Raw genomic sequence first — 22391 nt, 5'->3', positions numbered from 1 at the left:
AGTGCATGGGGCAATTCACAACGAGGCCTGTACTGGTCAAGAGTACCATGTTAGCAGACTTACTGGAGGAGCTGAAGAAAACTGGACTTTTTTTACAACCTGCAAATGATGGAAGGTGCCCCAATCATTAATTTTAAATATATATATATAAAGGATGGAGCACCACAGGGCAACTGAACAAAATTTTCTTATCAGATCACATAAATCTGTCTCAGAAACAAGTAAAATGACTGAATCCAGCTATAAAATGTTGAATTAAAATACTAACTTTGATTTCAATAATATTTTATTTCAAGTAATTTCATGTTGGTTCAAAGACATTTTTGATGCACAGCCCGACAGTCCTCTCTGCATTCTGTGCTGTAGCACCTGGATGCATCATTACTTATACAGGTTAGACACCTGTGAATAAACCTCAAACATTTAAACTTTTCTGTCCTGATGAAGTCAGAAGGTGCCAAAGTCTCCCTGAATATCCTTTAAAGATTCGGGTTTGCCCTTTTGGATATTGACATAGTGAGAGATTTTGATAGGTTTCAGTGACCATGTTTGATCAATTTTTTAAAGTTTTAACTTTGACAAAAACTTCAGGAAGGTCATTCATCTGATTTTTAAATTACCTAAAGCAGAAATCTTAATGATCGGTAATGAGGTTACTGCCAGGTTTATCCTCTGTCACCACTTGTGATCACATAACTGACTGAACTGCCTCTTGTGTTACTGGAATAGTTCAAAGTCCCTCCCTCTTCTGCGTAAAAGAAGGAAGAGAAAGAGAAAGAGAAACTCACACAGTCACTGACACTGAGAGGAGAAATGGCGCAGAAAGGAGTTCAGCTGGACCAAGAAACCTTCTCTTGTTCCATCTGTTTGGATCTACTGAAGGATCCGGTGACTACAACCTGTGGACACAGCTACTGCAGGAACTGTATTAAAACCCACTTTAATAAAGAGGACAGTAAAGGAGTCCACAGCTGCCCTCAGTGCAGGAAGACTTTCACACCGAGGCCTGTCCTGGAGAAAAATGTCATGTTAGCAGCTTTAGTGGAGCAGCTGAAGAAGACTGGACTCCAAGCTGCTCCAGCTAATCTCTGCTATGCTGGACCTGAAGATGTGGCCTGTGATGTCTGCACTGGGAGGAAGCTGAAAGCCATCAAGTCCTGTTTATCTTGTCCAGCCTCTTACTGTGAGAAACACCTCCAACCTCACTATGATGCAGCTCCGTTAAAGAAACACAAACTTGTTGACCCTTACAGAAAGACCCAGGAGAACATCTGCTCTCGTCATGATGAGGTGATGAAGATTTTCTGTCGTACTGATCAGCAGAGTATCTGTTATCTCTGCTTGATGGATGAACATAAAGGCCATGAAACAGTCCCAGCTGCAGCAGAAAGGACTGAGAGGCAGAAGGAGCTCGAGGTGAGACGACTAAACATCCAGCAGAGAATCCAGGAGCGAGAGAAAGATGTGAAGCTGCTTCAACAGGAGGTGGAGGCCATCAATGGCTCTGCTGATAAAGCAGTGGAGGACAGTGAGAAGATGTTCACTGAGCTGATCCGTCTCCTCCAGAAAAGAAGCTCTGATGTGAAGCAGCAGGTCAGATCCCAGCAGGAAACTGAAGTGAGTCGAGTCAAAGAGCTTCAGGAGAAGCTGGAGCAGGAGATCGCTGAGCTGAAGAGGAAAGACGGCGAGCTGGAGCAGCTCTCACACACAGAGGATCACAACCAGTTTCTACACAACTACCCCTCACTGTCAGCACTCAGTGAGTCTACACACTCATCCAGCATCAATATTCGTCCTCTGAGCTACTTTGAGGATGTGACAGCAGCTGTGTCAGAGACCAGAGATAAACTACAGGACATTCTGAGAGAGGAATGGACAAACATCTCACTGACAGTCACTGAAGTGGATGTTTTACTGTCACCAGCAGAGCCAAAGACCAGAGCTGGATTCTTAAAATATTCACGTGAAATCACACTGGATCCAAACACAGCAAACACACATCTGTTATTATCTGAGGGGAACAGAAAAGTAACAGTAAAAAGACAAAAGCAGTCCTATTCTAATCACCCAGACAGATTCACTTTCTATTATCAGGTAATGAGTAAAGAGAGTTTGACTGGGCGTTGTTACTGGGAGGTGGAGTGGACAGGGAGAGGAGTTTGTGTAGCAGTGGCATACAAGGATATCGGGAGAGCATGGTACTCACATGAATGTGTTTATGGAGGAAATGACAAATCTTGGGCATTACGTTGTGACACACATAGCTATGATTTTCACTTCAAGAATCTCTCAACTCCTGTCTCAGGTCCTCGGTCCTCCAGAGTAGGAGTGTACCTGGATCACAGAGCAGGTATTCTGTCTTTCTACAGCGTCTCTGAAACCACGACTCTCCTCCACAGAGTCCAGACCACATTCACTCAGCCGCTCTATGCTGGACTTTGCCTTTTAGACTACAAAGTCACTGCAGATTTTATTAAACTGCAATAAACAAAAGTCATTGAGGGACAATTGGTTAAAATGTGTGATTTAGTTTCCAGTTTCTTCGGTCTCCATTGTTGTTGCTGTGAACTCTGTGTCGTGCTACTTCTCTGCACAGAGATCATCTGTCAGTCACACTTCATGTGCGCTACTTTGATGTCTTATCATGTTTCATTTAGATAATGATTGACTTTGTCTGGATAGCTCTACTTCCGGTGTCTCTAACCATTAAGACTCTCAAAGCTCATGGTGCAGGGCTCTAGACTAACTTTTTGCCATGGGCGTACCAGTACGCCTAACTTTAAAAAGTTAGGCGTACTGGCACAAAAGTTAGGCGCACACAAATTTTATAATAATTTATATAATATAATGTGTTTTTCTGGATACACTGTGCTTTTTCAGCATTCAAAGATTGATGACACCGTGTCAGAGCACTGGCTATGAATTTCAGAAGGATCAGTTAACAGAAAAGTTAGCAATAGTTCTTTTCCTATTATGGCCTGCATTTGTATAGCGCTTTTCTAGTCCCTAAGGACCCCAAAGCGCTTTACACTACATTCAGTCATTCACCCATTCACACACACATTCACACACTGGCGATAGCAAGCTACATTGTAGCCACAGCTGCCCTGGGGCGCACTGACAGAGGCGAGGCTGCCGGACACAGGCGCCACCGGGCCCTCTGACCACTACCAGTAGGCAAACACGGGGTTAGTATCTTGCCCAAGGATATTTGGCATGCAGCCAGGGTGCAGCCTGGGATCGAACCACCGATCTTCTGATTAGTGGCTGACCTGCTCTGCCACCTGAGCTACATCCACTTCTGTCGTGCCTGGGCTGCTCACTAGGGCTGGGTATCATCACTGATACTGAAACAACGGTAGACTGGTGGGTAATAAGCGAATGAATAATACAGAAAACAGAGATTGGAGACGGGAAACTGTTCTTGAAGTACAGAGAGAGATCGAGAGAGAGCTAGCTGTGCATGAAGTCTGATTTTTAATAGTCGTGGAAGCAAAACAGCAAATTTCATGACGACATTGATCAAATGTGAAGCGCAGTTTGCTGCTTCTTTTGCTGCTGGCTCGGTGAATTTTGGTTGGAGAGAGACAAAACCTGCAGCTCAGAATCAGCGCAAAAAGACGTAATCACAGCGCGGACCGGACGCATCAGAACCGCTAAGCTCCGACAGCGTGTCCGTCTACGGGCCGTCGGGTGAGAAAGCCGAGAAAGACAAAGTTGATTCTGATGCGTTGGTCCTCTGTGTTTACGTCTGTGTGTGGAGTGCGTGTACCTGCTCTCATTTGCTGTTTGGTTGTTGTTGAAATGGTTTTGTGAGCTTTAATCTGAGAATCTGGCGTTTCTGGCAAAACACAGTTATATTTAAAAGTCGATTCAGGATTTAATGAATTGATATCGCTTTATTCAAGCTACTCACCTCCCACTTCCACCTGCACTTTCAACTGGACCACGGCCAATCAGAGAGGTCCCGCCCCTGACTATCTCTGATTGGTTTAGTCCACGATAGGGGCAAAATGTGTGTCTGTTGTTGACCACAGGGAAGGTTGCAGATTTTTTTTTTTTTTTTTTTGCCACTTGAACAGTTGGTCGCACAGGTGCAACCAAATTTTTTTTTTTAGTCGCACCACTGAAAAATTTGGTCGCATTTGCGACCAAATTGGTCACACTCTAGAGCCCTGTGGTGAGTTTTTTTCAGCAATACTGAATGAAACCACATACATATGTGAACTTCTCTCTTCTCCAAATGTTTCAGGAATATTTTGGCTAATGTATATTTTTTAAATTCAATTCAATTTATTCATGGACCGTAATAGAAAAACCAGCAGATTCATTAATTCATTGCACAGAATTTGTTCTCATTTTGTAAAACAAACAAAAAAAAACATTTAGAATTACATTCACATTTATTTTTAGATTTTGTTGTTCACTGTGATCGTCTCTCGTCATTACTTGATTATTCACAGCTCATATCCTGAGTCATACACACTGATTGTGTGAATGTTGAAGTCTTGAAGTGACTGTTCTGATTTGGTGTTATATAAATAAAAACTGTTTTGACTTTAAACCAAATTGAATGACGTGAATCTAAAAGTTTACTCCATGTAAACATCACATGATGTCAGAGTGAACCATAGGATACAGACGACTTCATGTTAAAGGATGATTCTGCTTTATTTTAGCCTGCTGTATTTCCCATCATGTGTCTGTTGTGATTTAATGAGTCATGAACTTCATCCTCCACCTGTGCTGTGCAGTTACATAAAACAATGAAAGGCCAAGAAATAATAATCATTTTTAATATGAATAATTTTAATGAATTTATTATGACTGAAAACACACACAAATAAAAGGGTTTAAAATGAGGTGTATGAGCCTAAAATATGGAGATGATATGTGTCAGGCACTTTATTCATTGCATTCTGTGTATTTTTATGCATTCGTTTTTTACTAACACTTACCACCCGCAGGGGGTTTACAGGACTTTTTAAATAGAGTGAGGAGGACCCGCAGGGCATCACAATATTTGATTAGTAAAGACAGACAATGTGTTACATTGTTGCACAACAGAAATTTCTATTAAATTATTGTTTTGCAAAATAAGTTCACACATAGATCTTAACTATGATTAGTTGTGCTGAATAAATCTTACTCAAGTATGTATACTAAGGTTTTAGGATCAAAATATAAAGTACTCATTAGATTACAGTAACTGATCTTCAGCAAGTATGATCACCTCTATAAAAGCAGAAGCTTCGGCAGTGTGCTGCTCACAAACATTCGTGTTTGTGCTGAATGAAAGCACAATGCCACAATCTTCCCAGCAGTGAATGTTTCAGTAAATTCACAGCAATGTCAGACCATCCAAAAAACAGAGAGCTACATCTCTGACTCTACAGGCCTCAGTTAGCATGTTAAATCTCTGAGTTGCCAAGTGGCAGCCAAGAAACCTGAAGTATTTAGAGCATTTCTGTAAAGAGGAGTACAAACATCTTACTGCTGAACTTGCCAACAAGGGTTTCGCCACCAAGTAGTAAGTCCTGTTTTGCATGTTCTCAAACACTTGTTTCACTCAGTGACATGAAAATTAATTTATAACTTTTATGTTGTGGTTGTTATGCTGCCTCTCTCCATTAAAATTACAGACTGTTCATGTCTTTGCACTTCAGTAAAGTACTAGAGTAAACGTTTGTGCTACAAATTAATTGTATCCTAACCCTCGCTATAAATTGAAGGGTTAAAAAAAAAAAGCATTATCAACCTTGTGTCAGTCACAAACTGTGGTCTGGTAATAATAAAGTCAAATTTCAGATTTCAAAGCCATAACAAATAACCGTCTGCTTTTCATTCAAACTTGTTCCTCTGTTGGTCTCTAAACAGAATGAGCAGCATAGCAGAGAAATGATGTGCGACAGGGAAGAAGAGTGGGGTGGACTTTGAGGAGGGGTGCACATTATTGAGTGAACACTTGAGCACCATCTAAAAATTTTACTTTATCAAGATTTGTAACTTTATATTTTATTAAAGTGAATCTAATTTACTCTTTTTTTTGTAGACATATGGTTCCTATGACTGTATATATACACATATACAGCTATAAATAAGCAAGAACATTTCCCTAAAAATGTAAATACCCCCCCAAACTCTAAAACACGTCCAGATTTACATTAGAGGATACTTACTGACTGACATATTGTTTTAGTCTTTGGTATCATTCTTGTGAATAAAACTTTCCAACAAATGAAAGAGAAAAATAAAGAAAGCCGCCTCTCGTCTCCTTAAGCTGAATTAAATCTCATGAACACGCTTCGTCTGAACAAACCTGACAGAAAATAGTAAGAGTGATAGTGATGCAGTCCACTTCCCAGTGTTCCCAGTCTGTGCTGCTCTACTGGTATTTTGCCAGCAGTATAACGAGGCTGAGGATGAGCCAAAGAACCAGGAGGTGAGAGGTCACCAGGAGAAAGGCCACTGGGTAAAGGTGCCGTCTGGGGGCTTTGGGGGCCAAACACTGTGGGAGTTCTGAGGGAGTCTCCCCTGGATCTAACCCAGAGACAGGGAACCCTGACTGGGTGTAACAGCCAAGCATCTGCCCCCAGGACAGACGAGATCTGGAGGATGAGCAGGGGTGTTTGTGTGCAAGTGTGAATGAAAGCCAGGGGGGGCAGAGAAGGAAGAGATGTGAAGAGAAAGAGAGGGAATTGATGGCATGAAGTAAAAGAACAAAGAGAGAAAAAGATTAAACTGAAAAAGTTTTGCAACATTTACAATAAGTGGAGAACAAAACGGGGAAACAGGAAAAACAAACGAGGCGAACAAACAGAAATAAAGGAAGGCAAGAGGAAGAGGATTGTTGTGTTTTTCAGGAGAAACAAAAACACACCTTCTCATCCAGTCCAGTGCGGTGCTGAAGTGCTGCTGGCTGAGTGTGTGTCGCTCCCGCAGTAAGGCGCACTGCTCCAGCGTCACCGACATCGCAGTGCGGTCCTTCGCACTCTTACAGCTCGTCAGCCGCACACCGTTCACCTTACGACACACCTGCACGTGACAAAAACACTTTGTTCAAAGGCCCAAAGCAGAGAAAACACATTAATATTATGGGAAGTGTTGTAGCAGAGGTCCTAGTGTAAATGCCCCTTGAGTAAGTTCAACATTGACAGTCAGCTGAGCTCTTTCTGTGGGGCTTGGACGTTCTTCGCCTGTACAAGCATATTATTGCTTGTGAGGTTAATTTGTGGTTCTAAACTGGTTACATGGAGTAAAGGAGTCTCCATCGGGAGCACTGGGATATTTGCCGGTGGTTCCCACCAGGTGATCCCCACAGAGTCAGGTCTTAAAAATCTTACATGAGTAAGTCTGTTTCAGGTGCTTACCTTAGCAGCGATCCACAGAACCTCCACGTTCTTCCTCTTCTTGGCCTCAATGCTGCGTTCCAGAGAAGACAACAAGTCTGCCAGCGACTGGATACCAGCTGACAGAAGAAGAAGGAAGTTCAGTTCAGTCATTGTTTCACTGTTAGCGATCAGACAACCCTCTGTGAGCAAGCAATTAGCAAGAGTGGGAAGGAAAGCACCCTTTAACAGGAAGAAACCGCAGTAGTGATAAAAAAGCCTTACCCATGTCCGGCAGTCTGTCCCTCAGTGTGTTACAATAAGCTTTGAGACGCTCACAGCTCTGCTGGTTTATTCTCTCCTGCAACGAACAGTCACCAAACCTGAAAACAAACATCAGCTTCTGAGTATTTTTACCAAAAATGGAGAGAAATTTCGCAGCTTACAGGAAGCAACCTTCTATTTTTTGTTGTTGTGATATTATAATGTTTAATGTTCATAATAATAGTTGGCTAAAGTTTCAAATAATGAGGGAAATGTCAAAAGCCAGGTATGAACAGTAAATGTTGTTTTCAAAGCCTTTTCTCTACCTAAACCTGATCTCTACTTGCAGATTTTCTCACAAAATTCAACCACTACATCTTGAAACTCCTCTGGGTTCTTATTTGGGCTTTTAATTTGAACCATTCCAGACGCCGGCCAATCAGAAAAGAGTGGACTTTTAAAAAGGTGTGCCTTAAAAGGGCTGCTTGTTTCAAATGGAGGATGAGCTAAGCGCCTACAGAGAAGTAACCAAAGCTAGTCGAATCCTAAAAGACGAATGTGCAGCTTGAGATGCAGCTTAAAGTCATCTGATTAATAATCTCTAATGAAGATTAAGCTGTCGATGAAGATGTGCACCAACAGCTGACACATTAATATTTTTTTCCTATAAGACCTCTACTTCCAGCAATTTTATTCAGAGGTAGAAAAATATATTGATGTTCACAAGAGTTTTAATTTTGCTCATTAAAGAGTGAAAAGCGGTTTGTTTACCTCTCAGCGTAACTCTGATGCTGGTTGATTCCAATGTTAAACAGAACAGGATCGACTCGAATCAACAGTCCATCTTTCAGTTCCTGTGGAAGTGAGCTGAAGGTCTCCGGGGGCAACGGCACTTCAACAATAAAACTGCCCCTAGTTGGAGATGAACGCACAAAGTGAGGAAGCTGCACACTCACTGCGTGTATAGATGTGTGTGTCTGTGTGTGTATTCCCACCATGTTCCACTGAGTGTCGGCAGCAGGTCGTCTGGTTGTTCCGTTTTGGCCTCGGTGATGGTGAACGCTACTCCCTTTAGGTCAGCCACACCCACTTCCATGTCTTCTAGCATCCCAATCTCATCACCTGACACACAAACACACCTTAAATGTGTAAGCACTGCATGTGTCACACTAAAATAAAGGACAGCAGCTTCCTTGAGAGTGGATGCCCCGTGATTGCACTAAAACTTTCACTTTCAGTGAAGGCCTGACACACACCTTACTGCAATCACTCTCAGACAGAGTGGCGAAGATTTCCAAATCACAGACAGACGGCCAACACACTGCCATCAGTCTCAGTCAGTCTGCACCAATAACTTATTTGCAACACATCTTGCAATAAGAAACTCGAATGAACTGGTTGACAACTCTTTGTTTTTTGGGTACTTTCCCAAATAAATCTGTGGAATTTTCCCAGATTAATCACAGTTAATCACTGTATCATCACAAACAGATTGTACGTACCATATTTTTCAGACTATAAGGCACACTTAAAATCCTTTAATTTTCTCAAAGATCGACAATGCGCCTTATGTATGAATTTTGGTTGTGCTTACTGAGCTCGAACCGATTTTATGTGGTACGTGGCTTTATCGGAGCATTATGGCTACCATAGTCAGGAGCCTCGCAGAGAAATCTGGGTCCAAAACTCCGTCTTCTTCAGGTCCCAAAGTCAAACGAACACTGCAGCATCACTGAGAGTTAAAAATTATCTAAATTCTTTCATCTTTAATAAAATGATCAGTGTTGCTGCTTTAACAGGTGTAACAATTAAGTTTAACATTCAGAAGACATGAAGACAGAAAACTCAACAGCAGTGAGGTTTGTCGGGTTACTGAGGTTTGGCTAGCTGGAATATAATGATGTGCTACATGATCGCTAGCGACACAGCTATGTTAGCATAACATTAGCACAGTGAAGCTGGAGGATGAACGCCAACTTTTTCCCCTTAACCCTTAAAGCGAGGGTTCCTGATGGTCAGGGACAAATGCAATTGCATGGCAGGATGCTGTAAATGGATCAAACTTCAGTCAGGAGAACAACTGAGATAATCCATCCACAATACAAGGTTAGTCATTAATATACTGCAACAACACGGGAATAGAGCAGCTGCCAGAGAATTCAACATTAATGAATCAATGGTAAGGAAGTGGAGGAAGCAAGAAGAATGAGTTGAATAAAGTTTGACTCATCTGACTGTTTTGTTTTGCTTAATTCACCTTATGGACCGAAAAATACATTAATTGCAGACTGATAGCCGAATAACTCCACAATTGCCATTTTAACACATCAATCACTCAATCATGAGACCTGGTCCCCGTCTTTAAAGCAACCATGTCAAAGGCAATAAGATCACAGGTTCTTCAAACATGGTAACAACAATTTGGTCTCACCAATGACTGTTTTCCATAGTGTGACTGTGTGTGACTAGTGTGTATTTACCGTGGGTGCTCAACAGGCTTTCAAATTGAGCCAATACTCCTACAGTGTGAAGTTGCCGTAGAAAGTCAGGATCCTCCAGGCCTCTGTAAAGCTTCAGCATGACACCACAAACTACTGCTGAGAGCTGGAAGACAAACACAGTTTCTTTAATACAGAAAACTACAAACTCCCACTAAAATCCCCCCCCCCCCAATAAAAAATAAATAAAAACCAGAACATGTTCCCTTCTAAATCTCTGTCATCCTCACCGCCTGGCTGAAGACAGCGTGACGTCTCTGGGCTATGTGTGCAGGGCCCTGAGCGACCGTCACATCCACTGCCTCCTGCAGCACCACAAAGGTCATTGCTACCTGGGCCTTCCCCACTGCCTCACGCACGCAGTCCCTAAGAGTGACCACCAGAGGGAGAAGGTGCTCTTGCCAGGTGCACCCAGAGAAGGAGGAGCAGGAGGAACGAGAGGCTGGAGGGAGAGCGTGAGAAAGTTTGGTGTTTTAATCAGAAATTTACTTTAAGAAAACAAAAAACAGGTATCTGAAAATGAGATATCTAAGAAGAAGAAGAACTAGCAAATCTAAGTTAACAGGAAATGCAGCACTGATGAGTGAGATGAAGTGATCTTTCAAACAGAAAGAAAACAGTGAAGCATTAAAAATTGTTATTCAAACGTGCTCTGTGCATGTATTAAACCCTGTTCACTGTCAAAGTCTGATCGGAATTTAAAAACGGAGGTATTCTCCGACTGTCTCAGCACACGGACTGATTTTGATTTAAAGGACTCGAGATGAAATAATCCCGAGGTTAAATTAACCATCACAAGATTCATGCACAGCCAAGATGCACATCGCTGAAAAACTGTATCGAGCTTATTAACGTTATTGCAAGCATAATCTCAGTGAGAACGCTGCCTGCCAGATTATCAGCTAGCATAATCCATGATATTAACACGTGCACAATGTCAGGTAATACTTCAAGACTTCCTCCTCCAGAGTAAATACACGTGGACACACAGCATACTGACAGCCAAGGTAACTATGGACTGAACAGCTGAATCTACTAAAACCTTTTGCAGAATAATCAATTGACAAATTTGTTTTTTTATCGCTAATTTAATGCTAAATGTAGAATTTTTCAAATATATTAAAACATATAAAAATGATTTTATACACAAACAGGAGCAGAAACATGCACTTGTCTGAATAAGAACTCTGAGACGTGATTTACCGTCACCTGCGTTCTGAGAGTTTGTGTCCCCTTCCTGCGGCTCTGGTGACATCACCGTCTGCTCCTCTTGCTGCTGCAGTCGGTCGACCATGGCAACAATGCAGTTGATGCTCTTTCCGACATTCACCCACACCCTGTCCTACACAAAAACAAGCACATATAAAAACTGGAATCATACAACGCTGTCGGAAACACGCAGACATCACACACACTCCAACTTGCCCACTCCTCGTCGTCGTACTCCGTGTCGTGTCGGCCACCATCCTGCTCCTGATCGGCGGGACAGTTCTCACACAGCAGCCCGTTGCTGTGCACGTGGCTGCTGTTGGCGTTTGCGATGCACTGGTTGTGGATCTCCAGCAGGGCGCATTTTACCAACTCCTCTTTGAGCGCGTGCACAAACTGCTCGGTCTGGTGGACGACAAAGTATGAGGAAACGTCAGATTTCTTGGTGTCCAAACGACTGCCGGTTAGCTGTATTCTTCTTATTCCTTCCTCACCTGTTCCGTCAGGCTGCCCAGGACCTGCCGCAGCCGGGCGGCGTTCAGCTCCTGCGCGACGGAGAGCAGCTCCTCTGCGAGCCCGAAGACCAACGGCTGCAGCTGGGCCATCCTTGCCAGCAGCTCCTTGGCTCTAGAGCTCTCCTCCTGGGAGTAAGAGACACATCTGGAGAGGAAAGAAAGGAGGACGAGGAAAACTTTACCAACAAGCTAAACTGAAAGAGACTGAAGAGTCCAACAAGTCCACCTGTGTAGATTACACACTGTTGTATCTGTTATACAACAGATAACAACATGAATTTGTATTGAATCCTTGACTGCAACATTTTGGCTTTTTAAAACCAGATGTGAAGGACATGGGTTACATCCAAGACTACTGCGCGCTCGTAATCTAGCAGCTTTAGCCTGGGCGGTCGATTTAACTCTAGGTGGGGCCATTATTTCCAAACGAAACATGTTGTAATCAGAAAGATGATTGATGCTATAAACTCATCACAGAGTTTACTGGGGTCAAAGTGAGAAGTAGGATTATTTCTGCCTGAAAACGTGCTCAGCCGACGAGCACCGTGATGTCCCCCTGTGGTCAGGACATTTCTGTCCTTAAACCTCAAGCTGAGCATTTAGAGTTAAAGTTCACCTTTAAGTATTTATCCTTCATGACAAGCTTGTTGGACACAACAGTGACTGATATTAAACCTCAATGCAGAAAAAACAGCAAATTTGATTTGATTGGTTTGCACAGTCTCCAGTTTTCACATGTGGACACACAAATCTGTTTTTATCTCTGAGATGCCTCTTTATGCAATACAGTGATGCCTCACAGTAACGCGGATCACTTTTCGGTGATTTTTTTTGTGTTTGTGTGCAATTTTGCTTTTTTTGGGGGTTTTTTGTTAGCACATTATGTTCTGCGTCCTGATTGGCTCTAGACCACTGTCAATCAATCTCATGTCGTGTCTCCTGCACAGTACAGAGCGTGAAAGTGTTCACTTTGTCAAATTTATTGAAATCTTTGATCGCTAGCAGTGTGACTCTGAAGTGCTGTACTGTATGTTTGTAAGTTTTCTCCCCAACAAACACAACAATGTCCACAAACCTTTGCAGCGTCAAAGACACCTGCAGGTTCCTTTAGTTCATAATACTGGACTTATTTTTCTACAAAGGTTTGAACTTTGAGAGAGTTTAAACAAGAGAGAAGAGTGTGAAAATGTTCGAGCCTGTCTGAGAAAAGTGTATAACGGGTGTAGTGAGGGGTTTTACAGCCTTAAAACATCTATAATAACTGTAAAAAATAAAGGTGGCTACTTCGCAGATTTCACCTACCGCTGGTTATTTTTGGAACGCAACTCCCGTGATAAACGAGGGGCCGCTGAATAACACTGACTAACACGTTCTTATATTTGATCTCTCTACAGCAATGGACAAAAGTTTTGTTAGTGGCACAAATTTGGTGTTTGACACACTAAATCACATTAAGATCTGGGGATGAATCCAAAATGTTCATTCGATGATCTCTGTGTCCCTTGGTTGGACCTTCTGCCTCGTTACAATCTTACATTGTGCTGGAAAATCGCTCGTAGAAGTTTTTAGTGTCACACAGTGTGATTTACTTAATGCAGGAACGATCGTCACCAATTATTTGCGATAAATTGTCACCAATTTGTGGCAATGAGAAAACTTTTTATTCATGAGTTCATGTTTATAGATATTAACTTGTGTTCAGCTCAATTTAATTTACAGCGAGCGCTTACAATCTCTTTAACTCTAAACGTACATCACTGCCATTCATCCCTCTGCTGTGTGCAGACTGAGATAATTCCATAAAAATTAAAGCATCAGTGCGCCGACTCCACAATGCAGCAACGCTAATCCTGACAGAGTCGAGATTATAGAGATTAACCGACAGCAGCCAACAATATTATGTTTGAGTGTGACTCTGTTGGAGGAAGGAGGAGGAAGAGAAAATAAAGGGTGGAGACGTTACCTTTCCCTGAGGTTTGTATGTTTCCTGAGGAGTTTCTTCAGCCCTCCGTGTTTAAAGGCCTGGTGATGATCGGCCGGAGCACCAAAGGTTATAACGTCATACCAAACACCTGAGGACAGAGATGAGTGAGTGAGAGAGCTTTGTAGCATCTAAAGCACAGAGAGAGAGAGAAAGGTGAAGATGGGAAACAAAACACTTTATAATAACATCATCAGTGAATCATAATGTGGTGTTTACAGCTGCTACATGATAATGCCTACAAACTGGTAAACAATTCCAATTAAACCAGTTTAACCAGCCACATAAGGTTAATAGATGATGTTTAGGAATGTTTAAGTAAGCCGGTGGAGTGGCAGAAGTACCAGTCTGTGAACCTTTGTACCCCGTTTCATTTTTACTTTTGCTTTCACCTTTACTTTAGGAAAACCTGTGGTGTGAGTTACTATAAAACAGCCTCGACTGAGCGCTGTCTCGCTGTTCATACCACACATGCACCACAGGCCTGAAGAAGAAGGAAGCCGCAGACTGAGACAACAGCCGCGTTGACATAAAATGTTATTTTCTGCTTTTATTCACACAACCAACATAAAGGGGAATTACACCACTACTAATGATGGCAAACATCATTTATTATTAACAGTAAAATAACTACTTGATAAAGTTTAAACCACGATTGTTTGCTTACATGTATGTCTGATGGTTATTGTAAAGTGTCGTCAAAAGTCGATAAAAAATACACAACAGAAATAAGAAGCAGTTAAAGAAAGTTCGGTTATGATTTAGAAACACTTAAATAATATTTAAATATTTGAGCATTTTTAATTTATGTCAACATAGCAAATACATCTTTTTATTCTTATTTATCAGCATCGACTGGGATGCAACTAAAACCTGCAGTAATTTACCTGCAAGCTGTTCACAAAACACATTGAAATTAGAGGGACACACTGGTAACTGCTGCAAACGGGAGCAGGAAAGCGTGCTGCGCTGTGAGACGCTTCATACCGTGCAAACAGGACACAGAATCAAAGATGGCTACCGCTGTCAGAAAGTCCTGTACGGTACTCTGCAGGGCAAATCTGCTACGTAACGCTAGAATGATACAGTTCTGCCACAGTTAACCACAGTCAGTGTGGAGCGGTTACCACCGAATACTGTTACGACTTGACTCGTAAGCCACAACTACAATTAGAGACTGATGCTACAGCTTTTAAACCAACAACAGTCTTATTGAAACCTCTAGATGTTCAGTTTTACAGGTAACGTGTATAGCTTAAGCTATGATTAGATACATTCATGGGGTGCACTTTGGTCCGAGTCTGTGCAGATGTCCACATGTTTTTGTAACCTGTGACCGCATCTGCAGAGAATTTAAATCACAATCCAAATATGTAGCTCCAACCTTTACACCAGGGGTGTCAAACACGAGGCCCGGGAGCCAGAATAGGCCTTGAAAAGACTTAAAGCTGGCCCACTGGATGACTTTGAAAATAAGCTAGCTTTTTTACTTTTAACTGCATTTTCATTGGTTTTACAGCTTTTTCTATTGATAAGGGACCGCACCCCTGGGGTAGTATGAATTCATACCACACACTACAGCAGAGTAATTAAGTAATCGATAAACAAGGAAATGACAGTAAAGTTCCTGTTTTTTTATTATTTACCACAGAAATGTCTTTTTTTTATTCTTAATATTGAGTCAACAGGGGGAAAACAAAGCCCCAAAAAACAACCTTTTCTGTGAATTAATTTAAATTCTTTAATTAAAGGACAATCTGGATGAGCCGCTATCAGAACATTTTCTGTAACTTTAAATATTTCTCATGTAGTTTCAGCAAGCTGTATGAGCCCATGATTTAAAATGAGTTCGACTTCCCTGCATTAAAGAGTCTCTGTGAGGCCAGCGGTGGTTTCAGACACCAAATCACACGTTAGCTTTGAAATGCTCATCTCTAAGAAGCAGGAGGCTCCCGGGTGTACCTGTGCTGTCGGGACTGGTGACCTCCATCCTCTGCGTGTGTAGGTTGGTCGGAACAAACTGAAGGTGTCTGTCTGACTTACTGGTGCTCGACTTAAAACAGGATGAAGCTGCGGATATATCAGGATATATCAGTTCTGTGTACTTCCAGATAGTATCTGTGGAAAAAGCTAAAATCCGCGTGAAGATCACGTGACCTCACCTGAGACTTTTTCGAGCTCAGCGAGCAGTTCCTGATAGCAGCCGGTCACGTGGTTACAGTGGCTGACGACATCATGGCGAAGGCCATCCCAGTGGGGTGAAAGGTCACCGAGTTCCTTCACTTCCTGAATTCTAACAGGAAAAAAAAAACTTCAGGCTGAAAGAAACAAAGTTTTTTCTACTCTTGGATTTTTATGATGTCATAGGCAGGTGATATCCTTGACGATCTCACAGAAGCCCTGCCCAGCTGCTGTTGTCAGGGGCAGCTGAAAACAGTGGTTGTCTAACTTTTGTTGCGTGTAATAACATTACACCCACACGTATGTCCCTCCACACGTTTTCCCTGCTTGTTCATCTCATATGTGCAGTTGCTCTGCGCCCTCTGGATAAAATGAGGGAGGTCCACAGAGGGAGGAGCTAAAACATCTTGTTCCTTACAGAGGATGACCTGGGGTGCTGCACCAACGCCCAGAATAAGATAAACAAGGAAGAGTTTGAACTACTAAAGAATAAACTGCAGTTTCAAGGTGATTTTGATCTGGTACCTGAGTTCAGGTTATTGAGATAATAGATTAGTTCTGAAGGGTCGTTTTCTTACAGACTTTTATTTTTGCATAGGTTGTGTTTTTGTTTTTTTTTTCTATTTACATATATATGTAAACCCAGCCAAAAATAACATCATGAACAACTTCCAGGAAGCACAGTGTGAAAACATGCACGACCACATTATCTCATCTCTGCAGGGATGCACTAATCTAACGTTAGAATCGCATATCCATCCAGTCCTGACTCAACGTGCTGGATCTGTGTCAGCATGCCGACTTATGGACACGTCCGTTTCAGTTCTGTTGTCTTGTGTTTACTTCAGCATGTAGCTAGCAGAGAGCTAACATAGCTTGGAGGAAGTTAACAACATCGTTTAGGTGATCCTGAACTAAAAACTTTTTCAAGTTGTTTAAATGTACATTTTATTTACACAAGTATAGTAAACATGTCCACTTATGTAATCATCAGAAATGCATATACTGTCAAATAAAACAAGACTCAAATGTTAGTAATCACCCCCTGAAGGCCCAGTCTGAGCAAAGAACAAGCCCTGCATACCTGTTTGTATGTTCCTGTGTGAGCAAGCTCAGCAACTGTTTGGGTAAAGAGAAAGAAAGCGGCGTCTCTGACATCTGTTCCCTGACCAGCAGCCACCTCTGATCTTCTGTCTTAAACCTGTTCACCTTAGAGACCTGAGCACACAGCACTGCACACACACACACGCACGCACGCACACACACGCACGCACGCACGCACGCACGCACGCACGCACGCACGCACGCACGCACACACACACACACACAGGTTAAGGAAGGAAAACTGATATAAAAGCAGAAAACCATATCCTGTAAACTGTGTGCCTCACATGCTCTCATCATTGGACTGTTGTCTTTGTCGTGGACAGAGCCGTGAATACTGTCACACAGCGTGGAACACTGGGGCAGGAAAACGGAAAGAGAGAAAGTAGGTCAAACATAATTTGTTATTATTTATCTCTTTTCTTGCACTTTAAAATGAAAGCTAGACTGGACAGTGCTAAAGCAGCTTCACTGTGACTCATCTACCAACCTAGACCTCAAATGTGCCAGAAAGAAAACCACAGAGCCAATTGTCGACTTGAGACGAGTCCACGGTGCATCAAACAAGCACCACTGAAAGAGAAAGACAACTTTGTGCTACCTTGTGTTCAGAAGGAGTTTGACTCTCGCCGTCTCCCTCCATCTGCACGCGGGACACCCGCACCTCCCCCACCTCGTTCACGCCATCCATCGTCCTGATGAAGAAAGAGTGGACACTTCATATTCAAAGAAAAAAATCACAAAAATGTAAAGACTGAGCGGTAAGGGTACCATGAGTAGGGCATTTGATGCTAATTAATTCAACAGAATTCATGAACATATCAGAAATATGGGAAGTACAGCGCTGTGGGAACACAGACTCTGCTTGTATGTGGATTTGCTCACATGGACAGTCACTCCTGAGAGGCCCACTGTGAGCCAAGAAAACCTGATTCACTTTTCAGTTCCTCTTCATAGTTTAAATTCATAATTTGGAACGGACCAGTGAACACAGGGGGACATATTAAAATATTTCAAACCAAGCTTTCTGAGAAACAAGACAGCAGAGCGACTAGTGGGAAAAGTTAGAGAGACTGAATGAAAAGCTAACTAAAAATACAACGACTAGCAACACAAAGCTTCAATCACCTGCTACCTGATTCACCAACGAAACAAACGGGAAGAAAGAAATAGAAAGTTAGGTATACAAGGCTAACCTGAGCCACAATCAGCTAACGAGAAAGACGAAGCAACTACAGAGAAGACAAAAGTTACTCAAAACAAGATTACTAGACAACTTAAGGTGGTCAGAAACCAGAGAACCAACAATCCAACACTAACCATAAACAAACTAACTAACAAAAAGAAGCTAGTGAAAAAAACAAACATACTAGAAACATAAGAAAAGTTCAGGAGGGAACATGTTTAAGACGATAGTAACAATTAGCTGGAAATGAAAAGTTAGTTAAACAAAATAACTGACTAGATGGTAAAAACAGAAACAATAAATGAAAATACAGATGGAGGTAAAGACTAATTATTAACTAGAGAGCTGAAGCTCACTAGAAACAATTACAAGCAATACACGGCTAAACAGAACAACGAGGCAATGCTAAAGAGCAAGAGAACTGGAGTAGAAATAGATGCTGCACACTTTTATGGCCTCCAGGCGTTAATTTTCCTGTTGTTTTTCCCCACTGATGCTTCAGAAAATTCTTATTTAAAGAGTTTTAAACATTGAATCAACCCAGAGACTGACTGGATAACATCTGGCAACAAGCAACATGAGGGGGGAAAATGTGTATTCCCTTACTGGTTGAGGTCATTCACATGACACTTGTCGCAGTAAGGCGCACGGTGCTGCACCAGGATTAGCTTTTTGCAGGGTTGCATCACAGTTTTTCAAGCTGAGTTTTTGAGAGTGTTTGCAAACAAGTTGCCATCTTCAATGCAAACTAGAACAACCAAAGCAACGACAAGTAGGTCATTGCAAGCTCTTTGTGACCAGTTTCAATTAGACAATTTCATGGTACATGTGCAAAGACAATAACGGACTATTCTTTTCTAGATAAGCCGTATTCACCAGCAACCGCTTGCCAATATACATCCTTCCTTAAGCTTCAGCTACACAGGACTACACAGGACTAGGGACCAGTCAGGGACCTCCTGACCCCCTGATAACCCTAAAAATAAAGCTAAATATTAACAACAGAAAGACAAAAAAAAGGTACTAAGAAACAAATCACCATTAAGGTAACCAGGAACCAACATAAATATGAAGTAATGGCTACCAATTACACAATAAGCACCAGGAAAAGTTAACTAAAGACAAAATAGCACCTCTAAATGATAGAAGAACCAACAAACACACATCTGAAAGACTAGCTAAGAAATTCCATTAAGGTGGTAACAAATATTTCTGGATAAAGATGCCTTGCTTTTGTAAGTTTTTTTGAAATGCTTCTTTATGAAGTCACAAAAATTTGCAGTTCTGCCAGCCTGCATGAGGTATGCGTTAGTAGTGAGGCACACCTGGATACAACATGCCAGCACAGACACACCTACTGCACTCCGCCTGCTCATGCCTGGACCGCGCTCTGGATCTATGCCTCTCTCTCCTCGTCTTCATTCTTCCTGTCCTCCTTCGATCTCGCGGAATTTGCTTTTTCATCTAATCTAGTCTTTACGGCTGCGCGTCTGTCTCTCTAAAGATGCTGTGGTGACAAAACAGGAAGGAGCTGCCTTTTTCTACTTTCTACAGAGGTGGAGCCCCACGCTCTCTCCTCACTTCCTCTTGTGGTCTACAGTATCTAAGCAACGGACAATCCTGGAAGCTTTTTATGACGTGCAATTCGTTGACTTCAAAACATTTCTATGATAGGAAATGGGGTAAAGCTGGGAGAGAGCATGCATGGTGAGGAAAAGAGTGTGTGCAGAGCAGGTAAACTTAAAATGAACTTCGGATGCATGATAGTGACGAAAGGTTAGTAAAACTGGATAAGGGGGACACAGAGTAATTATAAACTTTATTTTAAGAGAAGATGTGATGAATATGGTTAAAAGGGGAAGATTTAAGTGTGTTTACCTGAGGCTAAGAGAGACGTGAGGCTCCTTGACCCTGAGCAGATCTCTGATAGAGAACGAGGTAAAACCCAGGAAGCTCCTCTGAGACAGAAACAGAGCAAGACAGTTGTTTCATCTCACATCAAACTGCTTTTTCATTGTTTAAATTTTCTTTGTGGCTCACATCATAGCCATATAAATATATCCAATTTCCACTGACAACAAGCTCTATGTGAAAACATCAGCTTTAAAGTAGATTATGATGATAAGACGCGTTTCAACTTGTGTTTTTTAGAATCAGGTCAAAAACATCGACTACACAGTTTCACATTTCAAACCATGTATAACATCAACACTTAACCATAACGTGAACTCTAATAGCCTCATCTGACAGTGTGGCTGCAGTCTGAGAGACTCAAGGACAAAACCTTCTTCTTTTAGAGGCCTGATGGTTTTCCTTAATAACAAATAAGAAGCAGCACTACTTGTATATCTCAAGTCACTGGAGATTGAAGCTTATCGTGGCAAACACTGGCTGAGAGCCAGCGTGAACCAGAGTAAAAATACTCACAGTTTGGTTCAAAACTCGACTTTTAGGCACAGTTTTGGTTTGACACGCTGACTCCACAGCTTCCAACAGACCAGCAGGCCTTTACCAGGCATTACAAGCTACAGTAATACCACAAAGAGGACCTTTGTAGTGCGGTCACGATCTCAGTTTCAGAACTCTTACACCCTAGAAAGCTTTCACAGGTCAGTTTGGAATCAGCACGTAACCGTGGGAAGAAGCCAGAGCACACGGGGAATTTCACAAACTGGTTTTGTGAGCAAAATATAGTCACTGACTAAAAGCTTCTTCCAGCTGCCCCGTCTTTCACGAGGGGTCACCTACTGCAGCATGCATCTCCTTGTGTTTGACTGGGCAGATTTTTACACAGAATGGCCCCAAAGGGATCTGGATTGTAAACCACTACACTATGGAGCCAGACACTGACAGAGCCAGAGAGTAGCACCAGTGCTATGGTTTCACTGTGCATTTCTTCTGCACCTAAAAATGAAACAGACCTGTACAGCACCATCATGTTTGGCCTATTTTAGCTCTTGAACTTTCCAAAGTAGGCTACTTATTGAAAGCCTCTCTTTCCTCTGTGACTACATACTCTTACTGCTGGGTGGATTCAAACACCAAAATCAAGATAAAATCTACACTCGATAAAGATGTGAGGTACTCAGTCTTCTCAGCTGAGACTATGTGCGTACAGCATCTTTCCTTTTAATTGAATTCTGTGTTAGGCAGCTTGTGCCCGTCACTACACGAACCACAGCTGCAACTGCACATGCCAAAGTTTATTAAGAACTTAAAGCGATGTTCAGGCCAGATTAAAGCTGTACAACACGTGCCCTACGATGTCAGAGCCAGGCTATAATCAGGCTGATATCATGCAGTCTGAACCCGACGTAACAGCCCTCACAGGGAAGACGTATTCCACTCCAAGGTATGTACAGAGCTGTCACACCAATTAATAAAGGACCAAATACACATCCAAACTCATCATCTCCACAAGGTCACGGCCCTGTTATCAAAAATCCCCACGGCAACGACACTGAAATCATTCGGCTGCCATGACGATAATCGGAAACTCAGAGGATTACCTTGACGAGTGAAAAGCACTCAAATCACCCAAAACACACACAAACACACACCACAGTGAAGACAAAGTGAATGAAGCTGCATTTACTTCAGTTGTCTGATATCTTTTATCACATCAAACATGCATTCATTTCACTGAGTCTGAGACTTTAAGCTGATATTCAACAGAGGCAACCATCAAAAAACTAAAAATACACAAATAAATAAAAACAGCAGATATAAAAAGACACCAACCCACACAGAAAGTAGCTCCCACGTGAGGATTCATTCATCTGAGTGATGTTTGTACAAACATCTAATGAATTTGGATATCTGGCCAAACATTTTGTGACAGGTTTTCATTTCTGTGTGTAATGTAAGGCCGATAGCTTCAGATGCATCTGGTCCACTGCGAGCAGCAGTGCAGGCGTACTGATGCATCAACTTGCATCAATTTTGGCCGCCTAGCCGAGAGACATAGGAGGAGGTTTAACCTTTTCATTTTTTAAACATGCTGATTTGCTTTTTAAGTTTCTTACTCAGTTCTTACCTTCCTTTTATTTGCTGGTTAGTTCTGGATCAAATGAATTCGTCTGTGAGTTTGTGCAGTGAAAACTGGTCGGTCAGAATAAGGCAGTC

At 42.1% G+C, this 22391-nt stretch overlaps 2 protein-coding genes across 8 annotated transcripts in view; one reads left to right on the top strand and one right to left on the bottom strand.

Moving 5' to 3' along the window:
* LOC113017156 (type II inositol 3,4-bisphosphate 4-phosphatase-like) overlaps positions 1-22391 on the bottom strand; it is a 38434-nt gene that overhangs the window by 10637 nt on the left and 5406 nt on the right. For 2 of the 7 annotated variants that reach the window (XM_026160312.1, XM_026160318.1), the window contains 18 exons: positions 20145-20224; positions 17682-17775; positions 17368-17437; positions 17061-17208; positions 15958-16088; positions 15758-15865; positions 13778-13886; positions 11794-11959; positions 11516-11704; positions 11294-11432; positions 10321-10532; positions 10073-10196; positions 8588-8714; positions 8364-8504; positions 7614-7711; positions 7371-7468; positions 6881-7035; positions 4468-6608 (listed from right to left, as the gene is read on the bottom strand). In XM_026160312.1, coding sequence (XP_026016097.1) covers positions 6386-6608; positions 6881-7035; positions 7371-7468; positions 7614-7711; positions 8364-8504; positions 8588-8714; positions 10073-10196; positions 10321-10532; positions 11294-11432; positions 11516-11704; positions 11794-11959; positions 13778-13886; positions 15758-15865; positions 15958-16088; positions 17061-17208; positions 17368-17437; positions 17682-17775; positions 20145-20224 — 2412 coding nt within the window. In that variant the 3' untranslated portion in view covers positions 4468-6385. The other 5 variants (XM_026160319.1, XM_026160313.1, XM_026160317.1 and 2 more) reach the window with 5 other exon arrangements.
* Positions 803-2741, top strand: LOC113017158 (tripartite motif-containing protein 16-like). The gene has a single exon (XM_026160320.1). It carries the CDS (start codon positions 814-816, stop codon positions 2485-2487), a length of 1674 nt encoding a protein of 557 aa, XP_026016105.1. The 5' UTR covers positions 803-813; the 3' UTR covers positions 2488-2741.

The sequence above is a fragment of the Astatotilapia calliptera genome, unplaced genomic scaffold (genome assembly GCF_900246225.1).
Source record: "Astatotilapia calliptera unplaced genomic scaffold, fAstCal1.2 U_scaffold_1, whole genome shotgun sequence".
NCBI lineage: Eukaryota > Metazoa > Chordata > Actinopteri > Cichliformes > Cichlidae > Astatotilapia > Astatotilapia calliptera.
Note: the sequence above shows the minus strand (reverse complement) of the source record. Positions and strands in the feature narration are given on the sequence as shown.